This window comes from Paroedura picta, chromosome 3 (assembly GCF_049243985.1).
Source record: "Paroedura picta isolate Pp20150507F chromosome 3, Ppicta_v3.0, whole genome shotgun sequence".
NCBI lineage: Eukaryota > Metazoa > Chordata > Lepidosauria > Squamata > Gekkonidae > Paroedura > Paroedura picta.
In genome coordinates, this window is record NC_135371.1 from 145715938 (window position 1) to 145738595 (window position 22658).

General features: G+C 43.5%; 1 protein-coding gene and 1 long non-coding RNA gene across 11 annotated transcripts in view; one reads left to right on the top strand and one right to left on the bottom strand.

Annotated features, from left to right (window-relative positions):
- LOC143833072 (uncharacterized) overlaps positions 1–15319 on the bottom strand; it is a 35109-nt gene extending 19790 nt beyond the window's left edge. Inside the window, exon 1 of the long non-coding RNA XR_013229518.1 lies at positions 15029–15319. This is a non-coding gene — a long non-coding RNA (uncharacterized LOC143833072). The remainder of the gene's footprint in view (positions 1–15028) is intronic.
- A 20-nt stretch (positions 15320–15339) lies between these two features.
- BPTF (bromodomain PHD finger transcription factor) overlaps positions 15340–22658 on the top strand; it is an 85692-nt gene continuing 78373 nt past the window's right edge. For all 10 annotated transcript variants that reach the window (XM_077328404.1, XM_077328406.1, XM_077328410.1 and 7 more), the window contains exon 1: positions 15340–16220. In XM_077328404.1, coding sequence (XP_077184519.1) covers positions 15554–16220 — 667 coding nt within the window. In that variant the 5' untranslated portion in view covers positions 15340–15553. The remainder of the gene's footprint in view (positions 16221–22658) is intronic.

The following is a 22658-nucleotide window of genomic DNA, read 5'->3' on the forward strand; positions in this document are numbered from 1 at the left end:
CAAAAAAGTGACCAATGGCTGAATTGGATTGCAGAGTACAGCAGAATAGTGAGGCAGAGAATCAGGTGACCCAATCTGTTTAACTTTAGTGTAGTCAAAAAAGGAAGGGTGAGTGTAGTTTGGTGAAGTCAGCTACAAAAGACTGTTCCGAGCAGAATATTTTCAAAGACGTTTATTATTGTTGTTATTTATTATTATTATTGGATTTATTACCCACCACTCCCAGACAAGCCAGCTCATGGTGGGTTACATGCAATACAAACAATAATATATTCCCCATTAAAAACCCTATAAAAATTAGAGAAAAATACAAAAAACATATGGTGGGAATAATAACACTATCTAACAGCCCCCACTAACAGCGAGGGTGGCTGGAGATGGGTGTGACATCTAATCACACCAATGGACCAGTGTGGAACCATATCTTCCATGGGGGGACGCCTATCTGATCTTCTAGCACTAGCCCTGACCTCAACCACAGACCTGGCGAAAGAGCTCTGTTTTGCAGGCCCTGCTGAAAACTGAAACCTCTCCCAGGGCCGGCAGCTCCTCTAGGAGCTCATTCCACCAAGTAGGGCCAGGACTGAAAAGGCCCTGGCCCTGGTTGAGGCCAGGCATACTTCTCTGGGGCCGGGAAATGACCAACAAGTTGACAAGAAAGTTACCCGTAGCCTTAGCTATGACCCTCTCTCATTTTGCCAGGGCAGTGGTGTGTGGTTTGACAATCTGCTGCAAGATCCTGACTCAGATCATTTGGTGTTAAAGAAGTCTTTATTAAACATAGAGAGCTTGCCATTTTGTGGCTGGTACATCTCAAGACGTGTTACATGCCAGAGCTCAAGCAGCTAATATTGTGTTAAGGAGGAATTTGGCTGAAACATTGGAAAGTGGATAAACTTTCAAAATCTAATCTGGCCACTGAGAAGTTCAAGAGTGGCTGTTGTTTGATGAAGAGCTGCTGAAGAAAGTGTTTGTTGAAATGAGAATAGAAAAAAGCCATGGCATCAACATCTAGAAAGGAAAGCACTACAATGATAGGATTTTTCAGTCCTTTCAATTATATAAGCAAAGAAATATGAACGGACGACAAAAGTGGACAGTTTGGTGTAGTGGTTAGGACTTCTAATCTGGCGAGCCAGGTTCGATTCTGCCCTCCTCCACATGCAGCCAGCTGGGTGACCTTGGGCTCACCATGGCACTGATAAAAACTGTTCTGACCAAGCAGTGATATCAGGTCTCCCTCAGCCTCACCCAGCTCACAGGGTGTCTGTTGTTGAAATTGCTACTGTTTTGCTGTTATGAACAACGTCATTGACAATCTGCAACACTCCTGAAACCGATCCGCAAAAAGCGCTTCGTTGTAGCGCTTTCAGGGAAATCTCAAAAAGTGGATTCACCCTCCGGAAAGCGCTACACTCTTGCAACCAATCTGCAACACTAGCGGGAAAGTTCTGTGCGTTACCATTGTTGCGGTTTCTGCAAAGTCCCTCCCCCTAGCTCTCTCCTCTGATCTTCCGGCGAAGTGATCGCCATTTTTTTTTTCTTGGAGCGAGCAGAGATCAATGCACTGGCAAGCCTTCGTTTACCCAGCGAGGCTTCCCTGGCTGCAGTCCCTCCCCAGAGCTGTTTTAAGTCACCAAGCACAAAGCATCACACAGCCCCGTTTGCTGGTTTATTTTCACTGTATTTTTCACTGTATTTTTGGCCGAAAATCGTACCCGTGCGGGGGGGGGGGTATTTTTTTTTCACTTGGGGGGGAGCGTGGCAACGATGAAACGGCAGCTCAAACACCTGCTAGCTAGATGGGTTTCTCCGTTGCAACGAATGAACGCAGATTCGTTGCAACCTTTTTTTTTTTTAACCTTCCTTAAAGGGAAAGGGGCTTTTTGGGAGCATGATAACGGCCGCCCACTGGCTGCTTGACGGCCAGGGGCGGGACAAAGCTTGGCAATATCACTTTCTGGCTAGTGATTTTTGCCGAGACCGGAAACCTGTGGGAAACGATAGAAATGCAACTGGATTCCACTACAAAGCCAGGTATGCATAACGACGAATTCCACTATTTAAAATGTCGTTTTTTCATTCCGCAACCAATTTGCTACATAGATCCTGGTGCGGAATGGCCCAGAGACAGTACACTGGGTGCACTTTCATATGAGGACCCTGCAATGGACTTTGTTAAAGGACACTGGGGAAAAGCTTTCTGTCATGGGCCCTGAAGAAGGCATAAGTCTGGTGAGGGCTATTAATAAATACAGCAAAGGGAGTTCCTTTTGTTCAACCTTCTCAAGTTCTGATTACAACAGATGCAAGCCCGAAGGATTGGGGAGCTCATTGCCTCAACAAAGTGGCACAGAGAAAAACTTATGATAGAGAAAAACTACAGCATAAATTGGCTCAAACTTCAGGCAATCTGACTGACCTTATATGCCTTCAGGGAAATGATACAAAATCAATATATGCTGTTCAGAACAGACACCATGGCCAAAGCACGTATAAACTATCAAGGCACATATTCTGCACCAGGAGGCAGTAAAAATGTAGTGGGCAGAGACAAGCATTTTGGGACTGAAGGCTCAACATGTGCAAGGTATTCAGAATACACAAGCAGGCTGGTTGAGCCACAAGGCCATCGACCAAACCAAATGGTCAATCAGTGATCAGATGTTCCAGGAAAATCATGTGAAGATTTGGGATGGCAATCATTGTCTTTTTGTGATAACTCACAAGAAGGTGACAAGGTTCATGTCCAGACGGGATGGATGTTCTGTATCACAACTTTGGTACGCTTTCCCACCAATACAGTTCATCAGCAGGGTGTTAACTAGAATAAGGAAGGAGAAAGCAGAGCTTATTCCCCTGGCAACATTTGGGCCAAGAAGGCCATGGTTTTCAGTTCTGGTTCAGTTAGCAGTAACAGAACCAGGGAGACTTCCATTAACATGATACTTTATGAGTCAAGGACCAGTATTGCATCTGGGCTCACGTTGGACAAAATTAAAGACATGAAGGCTTACAAAATTAAGGGGCTGAGGCAACCTTTAAGGGTGTCAGTCCATTCTACTAGAGCAGCAGCAACTTCAGTTGCATTTCAAGCTATTAAGGACATTTGTAGGGCAGTAACATGGTCTACCTTTTTTTACTTTTGTAAGACATAAAATGATTGTGGCATCCGGCCCTCTCAATTCATGGCAAATGGATGGGGAAGAAATGGAGGTAGTGACAGATTTTATTTTCCTGGGCTCCAAGATCACTGCAGATGGGGACTGCAGCAAAGAAATTAAAAGACGCTCCTGGGGAGGAAAGCTATGGCAAATCTAGACAGCATCCTAAAAAGCAGAGACATCACCCTGCCAACCATAGTGCGTCTAGTCAAGGCTATGGTCTTCCCAGTTGCAATGTATGGCTGTGAAAGTTGGGCCATGAGGAAGGCCGAGTGTCAAAGAATTGAGGCTTTTGATCTCTTGCGAGTCCCTTGGACTGCAAGGCAAACAAACCGGTCAGTTCTAGAGATCAGCCCTGACTGCTCCTTAGAAGGCCAGATCCTGAAGATGAAACTCAAATACTTTGGCCACCTCATGAGAAGGAAGGACTCCCTGGAGAAGAGCCTAATGCTGGAAGCAATTTAGGGCAAAAGAAGAAGGAGACGACAGAGAAGGAGGTGGCTGGATGGAGTCACTGAAGCAGTTGGTGTGAATTTAAATGGACTCCGGGGAATGGTAGAGGACAGGAAGGCCTGGAGGATCATTGTCCATGGGGTTGCAATGGGTCAGACACGACTTCGCACCTAACAACAAAGACATAAAATAGACCAGCAGAATTCTGTCGAGGCTACCTTTATGAGATGGGTTCTCCAACAGGTGTTGGGTTAAACACAATAATGTAGTAAATTCTGTTACCACCCTATCCAAGCGTGGTTGTATAACCAGTTTTGGAGGACTTCCCCCACTGAAGGAGAATGAAACATTGGACTTCCCTGAAGGTTTCTTCAGTGGAGCGAAGCCCTCCAATTATCCTACCACAAGATAGGTCAGCATTGCAGGTTACAATCTGAATATGGGTTTTGTGGATGGAGTTGAGAAGGTTATTGTGATTAATCTTGTTATTAATAAAAGTTCAAACTTACACCATGAGTGTTTATTGGGAGCTGGGCTATTCTATGCCTGGAAGGCAACCACCTCTCAATCCCAGAAGGCATTAAAATTTACACAGCCCTGCCTGGATCAAGGGGAGGTATGACCTAAACTGTTTTGGTGGACTTCGCCCCAACAAAAAGAATAAACCTTCAGGTAGGTCCAATGTTTTGTTCTCTAGTTAAAACAATGCATGCAAAGTACAATCATAAATATAGGCTTAGATCCTACGGGTAGCTTCCCTTTTCTTACAGCATAATCTTCTGTTGTGGACCACATTCCCTCCAGCGTTTCTGCTCATGTAAAGTCTGGCTTTTTACACAAACAGAAACCAGTTAGCACCAGTGGCCTACGCTGTACAAAGAGAAGAAAAGTATAGGATTCAAGCCACTGCAAAAACCAGCCTAAAATGTACAGTGGCAATCCATTTTAGGGGAAGAAATTGCTAAACCGTAGCCTCTTTACTGAGAAGAGGAATTATGTGAGCAGCAGACAATGCATGTCCATAAGCACTGCCCTCAAACATCCCCTGCAAAGGTAAACTGGTTTTGGTGCTTGAAAGCTTAAGTTCTGTTAAAGCAAGCTCATCACCCACTTAAGGGAACAACAAAATAAGGATGGAGGGGTGAGGGAGATATCAGGAACCTAATAGGTTAAGCAGTTTAAAAATGAAACAAAATACAAGTATTACACAGTGCACAAAAACATAAGATTAAAATAATTTATACAGAATGCATATAAAAGCTAAGAACATGGCATAGAACAACAATTTTAAATTGCACATACACTAATACAGTGGTCCCCAACCTTTTTATCACTGGGGACCAGTCAACGCTTGACAATTTTACTGAGGCCCAGGGGGGAGGTAGTCTTTTGCTGAGGGCCGCTGCTGCTGCCTGAGCCCCTGCTCCATTTGCTTTCCCGCTGGTGCTCCTGACTTCCCGCCCCTCGCTGGGGGAGCCTGCCAGCAGCAGCTGCGCAGTACCACACCAAGGGGGAGCCCCAGCCATGGCAGCCGCTGGAGAGCACCAAAGGTGATCCAGTGGCAGTGCAGCTCCCGAGGCAGCATCCGGGGAGGAGGACAAGGAGGAGCCGCGGCCCGGTACCGAGTGATCCACGGACTGGTCCAGGTCCCCAGACTGGGGGTTGCAGACCACTGCACTAATGGATCTCAGTAAAGGTTAAACATGTATAATAACCACAGGACCAAACACATTTTGGCCCATATGGCCTTCTTCAGTGGTCTAAATTGTACTAACACATTAAAATGTAAATATGCAACCTGCTTGGCCTGAAAAATATATATTAGTCCTAAAAATAATTTTTAAACTCATAAGGATTTTTTTCAATTGTAACATACTGACTTCTCAAAATAAAGGTTTTTGTAAAAAAAAAGAGAGAGAGAGAGAGAGAAATGGTTGCTACTTATCCTGAAAACATGTAGCTCCCACTATTAGTTATAAATCATCTCCTATACTGAGAAGCCCACACTCATCAAATTGATAACTATAAATCACCGTTCTGTGGAGGACATACATGGCATAGCATCAATGTGTAATTAAGTCATATTATTTCAGTAACGTCAAGTATGCCACAACTGAAAGCTAGAAGTAATCCTAAAAAATGTTTTTAGAAATGTTTACATACAGACCTGTCCTTGGCTATTGTTCAATTTCCGGCATGTGTTCATGTGTAAATCAGAAATCAGAAATGAAGGGATTTTAAGAGTGAATTAATTACCACCCAAATGTTCTCTTGTTAATAGCCATATTATATCCAAATTGAAGGCAGTAGTTTCCTGTTCTGACCAAGCAGTAATATTGGGGCTCTCTCAGCCTCACCTACCTCACAAGGTGTCTGTTGTGGGGAGAGGAAAGGGAAAGCAAATGTAAGCCACTTTGAGACTCCTTCACGTGGAGAAATGTGGCATATAAGAACCAACAGTTCTTCCTTTACTGAGTCAATCCATCTCATGTTAGGAATTCCTGTTTTCCTGCTGCTTACATACTTGTATTAGCATTACTGTACTATCCAGTGAGTCTTGTGTTCTCATGATGTGACTGAAGTACAATAGTCTCAGTCATTTCAATTTGTAGGGAGAATACAAGCTTAATTTGACGTAGAATACCTATACTCAAGTCAAGTTTGTTTATATGGTTACAGACCAGAATGTAGATAAAACTTTAAAACTTTAGGCAATATAAAAATTAAAAATTTTCAATTAAATGAGCTAAAAGGATGTGATTATAGTGGTTGTTTTATATTTTTCTGGCAGGCTTGAATCATGTGGGTGCAGAATTTAGCTATCTCGAATTAAACTTGAGGCTTTTCAGGCATGAGTACTTCTTTGGACCAATCCATTTCTGATCGGTATGGTTTCCTGTCCAGAATTAACTGGATGGGCTGTGGAATACAAAGGGCAGTGAGGAAAGATGTGTTCAATTGTTTCCACCTCCCTTAATGGGCAGGTGCATAATTACTAGTGTAAAAGATCTTCTATATTTATTGAGGTCAATTGATGGGAGGTAGGCAGCTGGTTTTAATGTATATCTCATAGCTGGTGATGAGAGAAAAGCTGAAATATTTGCTATGTACATTTGCCTTTCAGTGCCTTCTGTTTTTTGCCCGAGGACTTGCTGAGCCTGACCCAGTCTAAGTAAGTCACTTAGGGAGAATAGTTTATTCTCAGTAGCTTTAAGACAACTAGATTTTTTTAAAAAGCACTTCCTTAGGAATCTTCTCTAGTTCCTTCATGGCTGTCCTTTCAAGACTTAGTCTCCTGATTTCTTGATTGTAGTCTCCCTTTTAGTCAATGATTGAGTCACAAATCTTAACTGTATGATTCCTCAGTAATCATAATAACATAACATTTAAAAAATTTTATCCTACCCTTCCCCAGTCGGCTGAGGGTGGTTAACAACCAACTTTTAAAACAATCATACAAATTTAATAAAAACATTAAAACTATTAAACTTCCTCCTCCTCCTAGTAATAATTCAAACATTTCTGAGGTTTGTCAGAACTCAGAGGGGATTATGTTGGTAGATGAGTTCTCAGGCAGGGAGGTCAATATCGTGATGTTTAAACCTGGCCTCAACCATAGGCCTGAAAGTCCATTTTGCAGGACTTCTGGAACTGTTTAAGGCCCTGGAGGGAACTGATCTCCTAAAATAGAATTTTCCCCTAGGCTGGGGTCACAACCAAAAAAGCTCTAGCTCTGATTGAGGCCAATCTTCTTTCTGTAGAGCTGGGGACCCTGAGCAGATTTTGATTGCTCAGTCGTAAGACTCTCTGACCATATACGCACTGGAAACTTCACTGCCCCAGCTCCGGTGCAGGAGCATAAATCAGGGGCAGATGAGGTGCACTGGGCCAAATGCTCCCCCATGTGGGTGCAGGAAGAGGTGGGGCAACCTGCCACAACTAAAACTCCAGCCTGCAGCCCTGCATGAAACATCCAGTGCATAAACGGTCTCTGGGGAGTATAGGGGAAGAGCTAGTCCTGTGTATACAAGGGTACCCTTGGTGTGTCAACTCAGCCAAAGGACCTCCATCTTAGCTGAATTTTACTTTACCTAACTCTATTTGAGCTAGTACACCATGGCCTTCAGACATCTGGCCAAAGAATCTGGGGGAGTGTTGATGGGTGGCAACCCATCAACAGAAATAGCTGGATGTCATCAGAAACTCAGCCTGAAACTCTGGACCAGCAGGGCAAGGGGATGCATATAGATGTTAAATAACATCAAGGAGAGAATAGCTCCCTGTGGAATCCGACATATCAGGATTTGCGACTGAGATGTTCTCTCCCCTAGTACCCCCTCTGGCCCTGATCTTGGAGAAAAAGGAAAGAGAAGTAGTTTACTCTTGGTTAATTTCCCTTGCCAGACAATTTAGATATCTTTCTGCCTTTGTACTTACCAAGATGTATAAAATTATGTAAATCTTGTAATTGACATTCTACTTGTTCTTACATTGTCACCTTCTTGCACTTTCCAAATAATTCTTTTTTCTTTCTTTAATTTATATGCCAACATTTTCCTGCAAATTAGTTCATTTTTACCTTTCTGCACATTCCCACATTGCACTCAGACAGTTTGGCCACCAGAGGGCTTTCAACAGTTTTTCACACTGGTTCTGAAGATGACCGGATGGCCAGACTCAAATAATGGCTTGGATTGCACCTCCCTACAATCTGAAGAGAACACTGTGGGGGACCAGTCCCCAGTGTCACCATGTTGTACTACCCAAGTTCACAGTTAAGTGAGCAACATGAACCTCAGAACAGATCAATTGTATTATTTCTTTTCCATCACCCACCTGCAAACCCTTTAGTTATGGATATTCTCCCTTCTAAGCAGAAGGAAGGGATCCATTCAGCCCCTTTGGCAGGTAGAAATTATGAGACACAAAATTTATACTTCTAACTCCTTGGGCCTGCGTATAGCAAATTTCTAACTATGAGAAAGCGAGCTGTAGAAAACCACTACCCCATTAAAACACAGCTTAAGATCAAGTCAAAAGAAACATCATTTGGCAAAAACATAGAACAGGTCCAGCATTACATGGCAAGATAAGTAGGTCAAGGAAGTACTACATGGCAAGTTCTTGAAAATAGGCAAACATGAGCTTGATACAGATGTATTTAGGAGCCATGCATCCCAATACATTAACCATCTACCTGACAAGTATAGAGAACCAGCTAGAGGCCTTCAACTGGAGATGATTTTATTAGGGGAACAGCAACTGATTGCTTTGCATCATATTGCAGATGCTTCCAGCAGAGCTATAACCTTAGCCATTGTCCTTTGACTTTGGGCATCTATCTTCCCCTTAGACACAAAAGCCTTGGTTGAGGACCTCTCCTTCTAGGGGAAGTCTTTATTTAGTGAGTAAATGGTTCAAATCTGGACAGAATTTAGAAGAACAAGGTGACAGCAGTCACTCAACATGACAACAGTCCTCCAGCTTTAAACCAAGGTGTTTCAAGTGTAATAACCAGCCTCAGTATGACCCATTATGCACGGGGGGAATAACGCACATTCGGGGTGGAATGGCGGCGACTAAAATCACCGATAACGCATGATGCCGGCTACAACCGGCCATGGCTTCGGTGCATGCCGCCGAAAAAGCCGCGTTAGCGAAACGCGGAAGAAAGTGCAGCTTCCGGGTGACCGGGGCGCAACCAGAAGTGGCGCCAGGATCGCCACGTGCATAATCGGTTACTCTGGGTTTTGCCGCTGTCGCGCCCCGCCCTGTGCATAACCGGTGTGCTTTGCGTCTTCCCCCTCCGCGTTTTCCATGTGACCCGAAATCGCCGTTTTGGCGGCCTATGAGAAGCCATACAGATTTTCTCCTTCTCATCCCTAGCCTTTATAGGCCTTCCTTCTTTCCCACAACCCCCTAACATCAGAACAGGTGTCAGCAACCTAGACTGAGGTGGTCACCAAGGGGCCCAGTCCCCTAGGGATCTGCCACAGATAGGCAGAAATACCCAATGACTGACAGAGTTATCACAATTCACTGGCAGGTTGGTATGGAACCTCATTACACAAAATGTTTGGGTACTCAATATAATGTGATTATGCTTTAGTGTTTAAATCTACCCTTCTGTTTTATTCTTACACCCATCTCACATCTTTCAATGCATGTTTGCAACAAGACATTTCAGAACTTCTGTGTAAAGGAGCCATTGAGCCAGTTCCTGTTCATGAGTTGAATTGTGGCTTTTACTTTAACAACTTTAACAACTGGTTAACAAAAACAGTGGAGGTCAAAGACCCATTTTTGACCTCTGTAACTCAAGTCAGAAATTCAGAATGTTATCATTGGAGGATATATTTCCCTTTATACTTAAAGATTCCTCGTTTTGGGTAATAGATGAGGGGGGAGGAGAGCCAGGAGTGTTACTAGCCTATTTCCACCACCACTCCGGGCAAGTGACAGGGTGGAGCTTTGTGACATGGAGGCAGAGAATGGAGCATGGTGATGCAGAGGTGTGAGTGAAGAACTGAAAAATGGTGGCTTATAGCCACATGGTGTATTTTGATTTCATACTTTTATCTACTACATTATATTCTACAGGAAGTATAACTGAAGGCAGTAGTTAATTTTTAAGAGTGGTCTTTAAGTTGCCATGTCCCTGAAAACGTGTGATAATATGTTCACATATCTCTTAAACTCAAGACTGCCTGGAACGTATTACTGGAAACTTGGAATAACTGTACTACAATGTATGAGGGAGGAATGTTATCATACAGGAATCTGAAGCTAACATATTTTACTTTGGGATACCAGGTATATATGGCAGGCAGAAATTGAATGCATGTGGGGGTCTGTCAATTATCTATGTAACAAGCTTGTACATAGGCTGTGATGGAGTCTTTTTCAAGTTCAGTTTAATAGTCTCAGTGTTGCTTTTTTATATTGTATTTGGGCACATCTTGGAGGGCCCATATCCAGCCTGTGCTGAGGCAGCTGCATTGGTTGCCAATTGCCGCCCGGATCAGGTCCAAGGTTCTGGTTTTGACCTTTAAGGCTATATGCGGGTTGGGACCCACATATCTGAGGGACCGCCTGTTGCCCTATGTCCCCCGCAGGGCTCTACGCTCTGCGGGGGAGAATCTCCTGGTCGTTCCTGGCCCTAGAGAAGCACGCCTGGCCTCTACCAGGGCCAGGGCCTTTTCGGTCCTGGCCCCTACCTGGTGGAATGAGCTCCCGGATGAGCTGCGGGCCCCGTGGGATTTACCAGCTTTCCGCATGGCCTGCAAGACAGAGCTCTTTCGCCAGGTTTTTGGCTGAGGCTGGGGTCAGCGAATGAGAGCCAGCATTCTCCCCGCCCCCCGGACCTAGTAAGTTAGATCTCCTCCCCATCCTCCTTGCTGCTCTGATAGCAGGGATGGGAATAATGAGAGCTTCCGCCATGTTGGGATTGTTTTAAAGTCTTTTAATGGGTATTTTAATGGGGACAAGACTATTGTGACCCACCACGAGCCTAAATAATAATAATAACAACAATAACAACAATAACAACAATAACAACAATAACAACAATAACAACAACAACAACAACAACAACAACAATAACAACAACAACAACAACAACAACAACAACAACAACAACAACAATAATAATAATAATAATAATAATAATAATAATAATAATAATAATAATAGTGAAAAGAACAAAAAAATCACATTAAACCAGAATCCCCAGCCTTTTAAGGTTTGTGTCCACTTTTGGAATTCTAACATAAGACAGTAAGTACAACTACAAGATGACTGCTGCAGTAGGTGGAGGCAGTCACAATATAGCTGCTGCAGAAGGTGCAGCCAAACAACAAAATATCAGGAATCGAGAATCTAATGGTAATTCATATATTTCAGGCAAAAACTCTGCTTAATATTATGTCTAAATCTACCCAGGCAATCAGAAGCCTTGCTACTTAAAATCTCCAGCTAGCCCCATCCACTTTTTAAAAGCACTTGGCAGCCACCTGTTAACAATGGGCACCCAGGCACCCACGGGCACCATTTTGGGACACCTTGTTGACCTAAACAGTGCAAAATAGAACAAAACATTCTCTTGGAGACCCTTTCCTGCTGCCCAAATACAATACAAATATCATCTTCACGGAGTACATTTTGTTTGACATATAAATTGATGGATTTTAGTGAGATTATGTAAGCAATCCTGTATACTTTCTGACATAATTTTTCATATATGAATTCACAATTAAATGCCTATCGCTGAAGCTACTGTTACCTGTCTCTGTTATACTAGTCTGTTATGCTAGTCACCCACACAACTGCTTCAAAATAAAAAAGACATCAGAAAGTTGCCTGAGATGATTGATGAAAGGATCACTTGTTTTCCATCTCTAGTCCCCTGAATTCTGGACCTTAGGACTGATGGGCAAACAATTTCTCCAGACCTTTGATATTTAGCACCAATGTTTTAATACTGAAACAATACATCTCATTTGGGTTAAATATCTCCTGAGGTTCAATTCCACTGCATAAATAAGATTTACATGAATTCATTGGCATATCCCATGCCACTAGTGGGATGATACATTAACACTGCACTATACCAATTATTCTGTTTACTTAGTTGTTGAAATGTTGGACCACTCTTAGAAACCAAAATCTTCTATAAACAACATCCCTTCCTTCCTGGCAATTTTCCATCCTGTGTTTGAAGAGGCAGAGACTGTGGCCTGTTCAGGACATGTGGTAGAGTATTGAGGTGGGAGAATAGATTGCACCATTTCAGATTGCAAGTAATTGCTTTTTTGAAATATCTCCTACAGTCAAAAACTAGCACAGCATGGAAAAGGCTAGGCTGACATCTTTCTCCTTGATGTACTGCATTTTTTATTTGCATGGAATATTTGGTGGTGGAAAGATCAGTCAAGTAACAGCCAACTTATAGCGACCCTGCAGGGTAAATGTGAGATATTCATTCTAGCTTTGAGAAGTACGAGAGCTCTAGTAGCACCATGGGAGTTCACTGTTTCTTGTGGTGTTGTGGTAACCTATGAAGCTAGTTCCTTGCATAATTAAGGTAATAAGATTTTCACTTGAAATTTTCATTGAGACTTTGTCAGTGAGGTATGGACACTTGTTTTCCTACTGTTGTCTGTAGCAGTAGAGTCTCTGATAACAAGCTAAAATATTGGCCATTAAGAAGAATTTCTTAACTCATTTATCTTTGTTATGTCAGATCAAGGCTCACAACTATTACATTAACAGTTAAAGAGACTGAATTGCAAACTGCTTCCAGTTAATTATGCAGGTTTATTTTTAAAAGCCTGAAATGCTTACAAAAGCAGGAATTGCTGGCACAACCTTACAAATTGTATTGTCCACACAGGAAAGGAAGTCTCTTTTAAGGGTGAAATGTAACAGGTGCAGGTATCATTTTAAAATAAAGTCATTAGATTTTTAAAAAGTTTACCTCTTATTTTTTAACAATTTTTTTTACAAATGTGGCAAGTCGATCAATTAAAATTAGTATTTTATCAGTTGGCAGCTCTAACTAAATAAAGTGCCATGTCATGATAATGGATAAGCCCAAAATACACATGGAGCTGTATGGTTGATCTGGGGAAGGGGCTTAAATAAATAAACTCTGTAGGACATGCATAGAAACAACATTCAAAATAATATGTGGCAAGTTGAAAACTACATATAGAATGCCTCCTGGGTGATCTGCAAATATCCTTATACATATATAAAAAAAGGTAAAGGTATCCCCTGTGCAAGCACCGAGTCATGTCTGACCCTTGGGGTGACACTCTCTAGCATTTTCATGGCAGACTCAATATGGGGTGGTTTGCCAGTGCCTTCCCCAGTCATTACCGTTTACCCCCCAGCAAGCTGGGTACTCATTTTACCAACCTCAGAAGGATGGAAGGCTGAGTCAACCTTGAGCCCACAGCTGGGATTGAACTCCCAGCCTCATAGGCAGAGCTTTCAGACAGCATGTCACTGCCTTACCACTCTGCGCCACAAGAGGCTTTCCTTGTGCATATACTTTCCCTGACATATGCAACCAGCAATGAAATATTCTTACTGAGCTTCTGTAATATTCTTGAGAGGGCAAGGTACTCTGAACTTGCTGAAATGAACTTCCATAATTGTTTTGTATGTTTCACAGTGTGTCTTGCTTTCAAGACCCATTCTGAGAATCCCTGGCTCAAATGAAACCCTGCTTTCAGGAGTGCAAAGTACACAATCAAGGAGAAAGCCTTGGGAGGGCAATGGAGAACTGCTTGGGAAGGAAGGAAGGAAGGAAGGAAGGAAGGAAGGAAGGAAGGAAGGAAGGAAGGAAGGAAGGAAGGAAGGAAGGAAGGAAGGGGGGAGATCAAGCATAGACATCTGTGTATTATAATAATAAAACTGAGGATCAGTAGTCAGTAGTCCCTCTGTCAAATCTCCCCTCTGTTGTGAACTCATCTTTGGCAAGCCATGCTCTTACTTACTTATTTATATTTTTATATCGCCACAAGCCAGCTTGCTGGATACTTGCTGGCAGTTTACAAAAAACGCATTTTCATAAATGGATCAGAAATGCAATGGAACAACCAAGGAATGTGTTTTTACAAGGGTATCACAATGTTTACTCTGTACTCCACTTTCAGCATTGTTTACTGATTTAATGCTTTACAATTTCTGTTTGCCTTGTTTCCTAAATTCTCTCTCATCATCATCCAACACCCTACCTTTACGGTAGAGAGATCATAAAATTTCTTTTACAAACTGGTGGCTAATAATACCTACAGAATTTATTATTTCTTATATTTCTATACTGCTCTCTCTTTTGGCTCAGGGCCATAAAACTAGAGGAAATACATATAACAAGTAGTAGTACAAGATGATTCATAAATTCAAGTAAACAATAGTAACAGTGATTTTAACTGGTAATAACAGTGTGTAGAACACCTTGTACAACAGTGGTTCCGTGAGAAGACCGTTGTGGGGTTCACTATACAGATATGGGTTTTCTGGGGTCCAATAGATGTCCTTGTTTTGTCAGCCTCAACCAAATTGCTGGAAGAAGAGCTCCATTTTGCAGTGCTTTAAACACCTGAATATGCTGTGAAAATTCTATATATTACTACACATATTTTTTTTTAAATACGTGTTACTGAGATATGGCTGCTTCTTGAGCCGGAAAAGGATGAGAGTTACCTGTGTGGGACAAAGCATAACTAGGACTGGAGTACCCAGGTGTGTCTGGAAGCCAGGCCTGAGCTGTGCTGTTGTGGGATGCGACAGGTCCCTACAAGAAAGGCGGCCACTAGGAAAGTAATGCCTGATGCTACACATTTTAAAAAACAGCCTCTCTCTGTATTACTCTCGGAACCTCATCCGCAGGAGCAGCTTTATACCTGTATACATTTCATTGAAGCTTGTGGATGAGGGGAAAGGTCTGCGGAATAACGGGGGGGGGGGTCGCTGCGGATTAACAGGTGTCTGACGCCGGTTGTGCGGGCCGCGGTCTGAACAGGGTGGCGAAGAGCGCAGCGGGCGCCAGACTCCGAGGGCGGCCGGCTGAGGCAGCCGAAGAGCCGCAGCAACAGCTGTCCGCCGGCGCCCCCTGGCGGCGCGCCTCGGACAAGCAAGCAGGTCACGTGAGGCGCTCAGGGCCTGCCGCCGCTTCCCCCAGTCAGAGCGGAGCGAGCCGAGGCAGAGACGAAGAAACAAGATGGCGGCTGGTGGCGATCCGGAGCGGGCTACCGGCGATTCGGATTGAGCCCTCGGCCCTCGCTACGCGGCGGCGCCCCTCCCTGGGCCAGCGCTCTGACGGCGGCGTGGAGCGCCCCCGCCGCCGCCGCCCGCCCGGAGCCCGAGTGCCCGCGCCAGCCTCTCCCCACCCCCTCCCCCCTCCCTCCCCGCCCGGCCAGCGCCCAGCGATGCGGGGCCGGCGAGGCAGGCCGCCCAAGCACCAGCCGCCTGCGGGGCCCCCCGCGCGAGCCAGCCCCCCGGCGCCCCCCGCCCCCCCCGGCCCCATCGGCGGGCTGAGGTCCCGGCTCCGCGGCAGCAGCCGGGGCAGGTGGGCGGCCTCGGCCCAGGCGGCAGGGGCGGCCGGGCCCAGGCACAGGGGGCCCGGGGCCGCCCAGGCCTCGGCTTCCTCCAGAGGGGGCGGCAGGAGGAAGGGCGGCGGCGGCAGCGGCAGCAGCAGCACCCCTGGTGGGGGAGGCAGTAGCAGCCGGGGCAGGGGCAGGGCTGGAGCGGCGGCGGCGGCGGCGACGGGGGGAGGAGGAGGCGGAGGCAGCCGGAGCAGCAGCAGCAGCCAAGGCAGGGCGGCTTCTTCCCGGCGGAGGAGCAGCAGCAGCAAAGTGGTGTACGACGATCATGAGAGTGAGGAGGACGAGGACGAGAGCATGGTCTCCGAAGAGGAGGAGGAGGAAGGCGAGCCCGAGGAGAAGCGCGACTCCGAGGACGACGAGGAAGCGGCGGGGGCCATGGCCGGGGACGACGACGACTCGGACTACCCCGAGGAGATGGAGGACGAGGACGATGCCAGCTACTGCACCGAGAGCAGCTTTCGCAGCCACAGCACCTACAGCAGCACCCCAGGTACACGGGGGGGGGGGGAGGGAAAGGGGGCGCGCGCTTGAGCTGGCCGCGGGAAGGGGGGGGAGGGGAGGGGAGCCTCGCACCCGCGTCCCTCTGCCCGGCCGGCGGTGCCCGGGGCATCGGGGGGAAGGCGGAAAATGCCTGGCGGGGAGAAAGGGAGGTTTGCGGCCGGGGAGGTGGGAGAGGAGGGAGGGGGGAATAAATTAGTTGATGTTGAAGCACAACAGGGATGGGGGGGTCCGCCCCCAAACAAACAAACAAGCGGGGAAATAAAAATAGAACAAGGTCCTCACAGTTCAATAGGGTAGGGAAGAGGCCTGTCTCACGTGAGGGAAAGTGATGCTCACCCCAAAACAAAAAGCACCTAATTATTCTTCTCTGTCGATGCCTGTTAGCATCAGTTTGGGATTCCATAAATCAAAAATGGAATCGTCAAGAATGACTTTTGGCTTTTGAGCAGATATCCTTGGGCTGGAGATAGTTAAATGGTAATGAAGGTGCTTATGATTAAATGGTTATTTGACTCTACTTTTTAATGCTTTTTATACTAATTTTAAAATCAAATAGATACAATTTTCCCACAAGGTTTCTTTGGGTTTCTTATTTTTTTAATTTTAATTGCTTTTCTCAAGGACTTAATGTTCAAATGAGCCTGTTTGTGACCTGCTGTGTTTTATGAGACAGAATAATCCCTAGTAATTTTAGATCGTCTTTTGAGACAAGAAAGTCGTCAGCTTTTCAGATGTCGCTGTTGCTTACCAGGTTTAGGGTTTTAATTGTAACATGACGTCTAATTAATTAACATTTAATTTTTAAAATGTAAATATTTCAGTTTCTGCAACGTATTACATCTGGTGTTGTGCTTAATTTTGCTGAATTGGTGTGGCATGTGGCAACTCCTGTAGTTAAGTGATATGTGGTGACGGTCATAACGTGTTTAAAGAAACAGGTAAGTATCAGGATTGGGACCTAAATATTGACAGATGAATTGCTGAGAAGGCAGGAAAGAGTTTTAACAGTTGCCAGCTTTTTGGATGAAAATTAATTGGCAGAACAGTTTGCATTTTGCAGGATAGGTTTAGTATCACAGTGGCATTTTCTTGCTGGCATCTTATCTTCAAAAGACTTTTTACACTTTTATGTATTGCATTAATAATTGTGAAGTTCTTCGGCGTCGTGAAGTGGGGAGGGGGGAGTCTCATGAAGTTGAGCTTTCCTGCTAGGAACCTATTGTAAAACTTATATGCTTTGGGTTCTCCTTTCTATTGACTTACTGTAGTTGACCCTCAGCATGAGCTCCTTAGTGATGTTTTTTATAACACTAATAATTACCTATATGTGTATGGTTGAGCAGAAGTTTGATTCAGGATGAGTTCCAGTTCAGCACCTTTTTAAAAACAAGTGTTCCGACTGTTGGCTTTGGTATATATTTTTAGCTTGACTGGAATAAATTTTCAGTCCAAATTTTGTTTAGCCTATTTAACATTTCTGTTATTTTAGAGGTGCATCTTATTGGCATGCTGGTTGTTTAACATATTACATCATGAATGGCATGATAAACAACTAACAATAAAGACAGAAGTGTCTCATCTCATATGTAAAGGGATAGTGTTGGTATTTTTGTTAACTGTCAGAATGGCTTGGTGATTAACAAACAGCTTTGTGTTAAGACTGTTCTTCCTTTCAACAGGTGTGGTGTGGTTTGAATGAGTAGATATTTGTAGTTCTTTTCTAATTTCCTCTTCGGCTTCCTTCTTTTGGTTAGCATTTTTGAGGCTCTGAGTGATAGAATTCATTGCCTGAAATTGCAGGGTAGCAGAGGTCTGCAACAGTTTGTTAGTCACGTGTAGTTAAAATTGCTGGAGTTTTGTTTCATTGTAGGGACCTTGTCAATACAAGTATACAAGATCAATTTAGAAACTGTACATAGTATTGGAATTAAAACAACTTAATCTCATACTGTAGTTTATTTTCAGAAGTTTTTACCAGACTTGGGTTCACATTTGAGATTCTTCTGCAAAATTGGGAGCTAGTATCATCCCCTTACTTAAAATGCGTTGTTTTAAAATTCTCTATCTACCACAAAATATGTATTTCAAGTTGATGTTGATTTCTCTTAAGGTTTCTTAAGACTTTTGTAGCAGTCATTCACCATACAGGCACATTTCTGCAGGGGGCTGAAGTTCACTAGTGAGAGCCATGGGTTATTTATGTGTTTCTTCAGAACAGGAATTGTCCACGTATGAGATGGTGCCATAAGAGTGCTTATTGTGAAAGGAATTAAAAATAGACTTGGGCTGCAATCCTGTGCACACTTTGAAGTACCATCCCCTGGAATTTAGTGGCTCTTAGTTCTGAGTTATATGTGCTTTTACGCTAACCAAATGGAAGAATAACTATAATGAAGAACTGGAAATATGCAATTCTTAACCCTTGTATCAGTACAGCATCTGAAAAGAACTCAGACTTTCTATTTTGCTGGGAAGGAAGAAGGTCAGAGATCAGAGTAATACTACAGAATATCCTGTTACTGTTTTGCATCAGTAACAGCAATCATCAAACATCAGATGGCCCGCAAAATATATAAGGTACGAAGACATAAGATGCAAATACATAAGATACAAAAATGAAAGCAGAATACACCAAAATCAATAAATGAATCAGATGATACTGTCTTCAATCTTCAGTGCTGTATGTACTCTTTGGGAAAGAATTTCTCATGTTTTTCTTGTGATATTTGGGGGGATTCTAATGCTTTAAAAGGCTGGCATTTATACAGAAAATAGTGTGCTGCTATGAAATAGTTACACATTGAAAACACAGAGTGTAAAAATTTGGTTTGTGATGCTAATATGATACTGTTATGTGTGATCAGGCATCCAGGGGGAAAGTGATTTGTGTACCACACTGTGAGCCTTTGGTTGGATTTTAGCTCTGCCTATATTATTTTCAAAAGGAGTTGCAGATTGTAAGGCTGTTGTGTAGGATTTAAAAATGTGTTGAATGGGGAGAGTGCTAGTGATCAGTACTTTAATTACTAAAATGGGAGATTTTAGAGTAGCACCTGATTGCAGATCATCCCCGGATATACAGAAACTCATCCCATAATTTTAGGTAGGTAGGTGTGATTACTGAAACTATTCTGAATCTGTCCATAGTACTCCTTTTCTTGTTTGCAGTCTTTCAAATGGTCCATTTAAATCACTGAGGTTTCTGTTAGTGATTTTAAAAGATATTAGACTATACTGACATTTTTCTTCTTGTTTCTCCCTCAATTCCCCACTTGAAGCAAAAAAAGCATTCTAAAGTGTAGGTCTTCCTCAGACTTTCTACTTACTATCACTTGTCTGGAGGGAACAAAATAAATAAATGAGAAAGAAGGAGAGCAGTCAAGGAAGAAATTGTTATGAAGGAGTCATAAGAGTTCAACCACCAGGGGATTTCCCTCACGAAGAGCCATCTCCCAAGCTGTCCTTTACCTTCTCTTTCCCCCATCTCTTGGGAAACAGATGGGAGAAAAAGTATCTGCCCATTTTCACTTGCCTTTTTGTAAGGAAAGGTGCTGAAAATGTGCTTCTTTTTCTTCCTTATTAAAATTAAAGTCTGGAGATTGAAGCAGTATCTGTGACTCTAGTATGTGCTGCTTTCACCATCCACACTTCCTCTCCACACCAGCCATGCTTCAGTGGAGCAGCTTGGTTTGCAGGAGACTGACTGGGTGCCCCTGTGCAGGAAAGAAGCAACAGATTAAAGAGCAGCTGCATTCGAAGATCTCTTTCTGTGGCTGCAACTCTACTGGGTCCTAGAGAGAGTCTTTTCCTATCTGGTTGAAGTAATTTCATTGTGCGGCTCTCCAGTCTCCCACTGCAGCCAGGCTTTAGGAGCCAGTATTTAGATCCCCAAGTGAATTGATGCCTGGAAATGATCCCTAATGTTGGCCATTCTTACTGAAGCACTTTATTGCATTTTTGAAAATAAGATTACAAACAACTAATTGAAACAATAGTAATACCATGTATGTGTTAATCTTCGTATAAGGAAATTTGGCATGTTAATACATTACAAGGTCAGGAAATTTAATGGAGTGAAATAAAGAAAAAAAATTTCAGGTTTTTCCGTGAATAAAGGAGGGTATCCTAGAACAGGTTAGTCCATAGTCCTTCAAGTCCATAGACAGGGCTGTGCATGGTGATTTTGCAGAGTTGTTCTGACGGGATGCAAATCCCCATTTCATATTGTACCTGCTTTGCTGAAGCAGCATTTTCAGAGAGCTCCAGGCATGCTTTTTCTGTAAGAAAACAAAGGACTGAAGAAATTGTGTGTCCACTGTGCTAGTTTGCCCAGACTCTTTCCTATTTTCTGTGGCTTAGTTTTAATTTTTCAACCTTCAGAAGGTCTTTGGATGTTATGGCATCTGTAGCAACTTAGATGTGGAAGCACCTAGTTGTACTACTTCTGCAGTGCTGAAGGAGCGTTGCACAGGAAATGTTTTTTAAACTTCAGAAATGCTTGTGGATCTCTTCCAATGCATATTTCTCTTTGGACATTGCAGGAGCAACACAGCTGGAAGTGCAAGGCACTTGCAAATCCAGATTATAGTGACCACAAACTTACTCTAACAGCTTCTTTTCACAGCTGGGAAAGTGTCTGCCATTAATCACTAACTTTACATTTTTATTGCCCCACTTTTTGTGAATGACAACTGAACCCAAAGGACTGCTTTGTAGCAAAGAATTATCATCATACTGCATATTTGGACTTATGGTGCTGTTTACTAATTTGCTACGAATTTGCTTTCTCCTAACATCTGTACTCTTATGATCCCGGTTTCATTGTCTGAGGAAGTGTGCATGCACACGAAAGCTCATACCTTGTATATATATCTCTTTGTCTCTGAGGTACCATTGGACTCAGATCTTGTTGAGCTTTTTTGTGCTCTTTATCATTAGAGAAGCATAGTGGTATGAATTTAGAAAGCTTCTTTTGTGAGCAGGGGTGTTTCCATGTACAAAGAGAGAGGCTCCTTTCTGCTGATTCTCCCATTCAACTCCAATTTAGTGGCAGTCCCCATATCAGTCCAGAGGGTTCTTAGATCCTGGCATGTTTCTTTTTGAGATCTCCAGTGGTTGCATTGCAAAGGAGGAGGGAAGCCCCATTCTGTGTGCAGAATTTCACTTGATGTAGTCTGTGTTTCTTATAATATGTAAGAGCAGCAAAATATTGTTTAAATAGGTATCATGATACACGCAAACTGTACTCCTGCAAATTTATGTTGTCTTATAATTGTAAAGTGGATAGTGTTCAGAGATGTCTTTCAGCTTATGTGGACTTCAGGTCCACTCTTGTGGCTTGGAACCTAAGTGTACTCTCTCAAAAATCCTTAGGAGTAACCTACTGAAAAAAACCCATTAATTGCAACTTTGAAGCTGCCATGCTTGTCTATTTTGTTCACAATGACATTTATTTGTGGCTTTTAATTTTATGAAATAGTGAATCCTTAGACAGAAGCGCTAGAACAGTTCCACCTCACATCTCTGGTTGCAAGCATAGAAGATTGGAAAATATTGTGGGGAAGATTAGTACTTTATATAGACTGTTTATTTATATGTACACATGCCAATCACACGTGCTACAGAAAAATTAGGATGGTCGATTGTGCCATCCTCAGTTCTGTTTCCTGCCTCCTGAGAGCAAGTCTGGGCTCCATTTTTCTTAATTAAGGTTCTCAGATTGTTTCTGCATTCATATAGTTTTACTTACTGAATCTGTCTACTCTTCTTCTCTGCGCTATATAGACTCCAAAAGTGCTTCTTTTGTACAGCTTTCACTTTCCATTTCGTGACCTGTGTGATTCAGTCATGACAGAGGCCTCAGCAGCTTCCTCATCTCTATAAGATGCTGCAGTGTCCTCTGTGGAGAGAAACAGAGCAAAAGGGCTTCAGAAGCCTGAACCTTTTTTGCCCTTCAGAAACAGCTTTGTAGAAGCCAGCAACAAGCTTGGAAAAGATAGCAGCAGACATTTATATTTTGGTAGGAATGATAAAACATGTGCTGGGAAGCCCACAAATGGCATGGAGCCTCTGCCAGGGCTAATACCACTGGCAAAGGACATGCTATGCAGGGATGAGTAGGCAGCAAGTAGAATCTTTGTGCAGTGTTTCTGAATTGGTGGAGCGAAAGGCAGAAGGCCTTATGATGCCACTAAGCAAGATTCTTCCCAGTGGGATACCAGACAGGAAAGAGCCCAGCCCCCTGGGCCTACTAAAGCAGCTATGAACAGCCCAGCAGCGTTATGAAAAGCACCCTCATTGCCTCATCTTTCAGATCCCATGAGGAGCAGCTTATAAATAACTCAGCTGGGGAGGTGGGTAAATGTGACTGATAATGAAGAGCTCCCTCCTGACTACCATACCAAATGAGTTGCCTACCAAAGTGTCT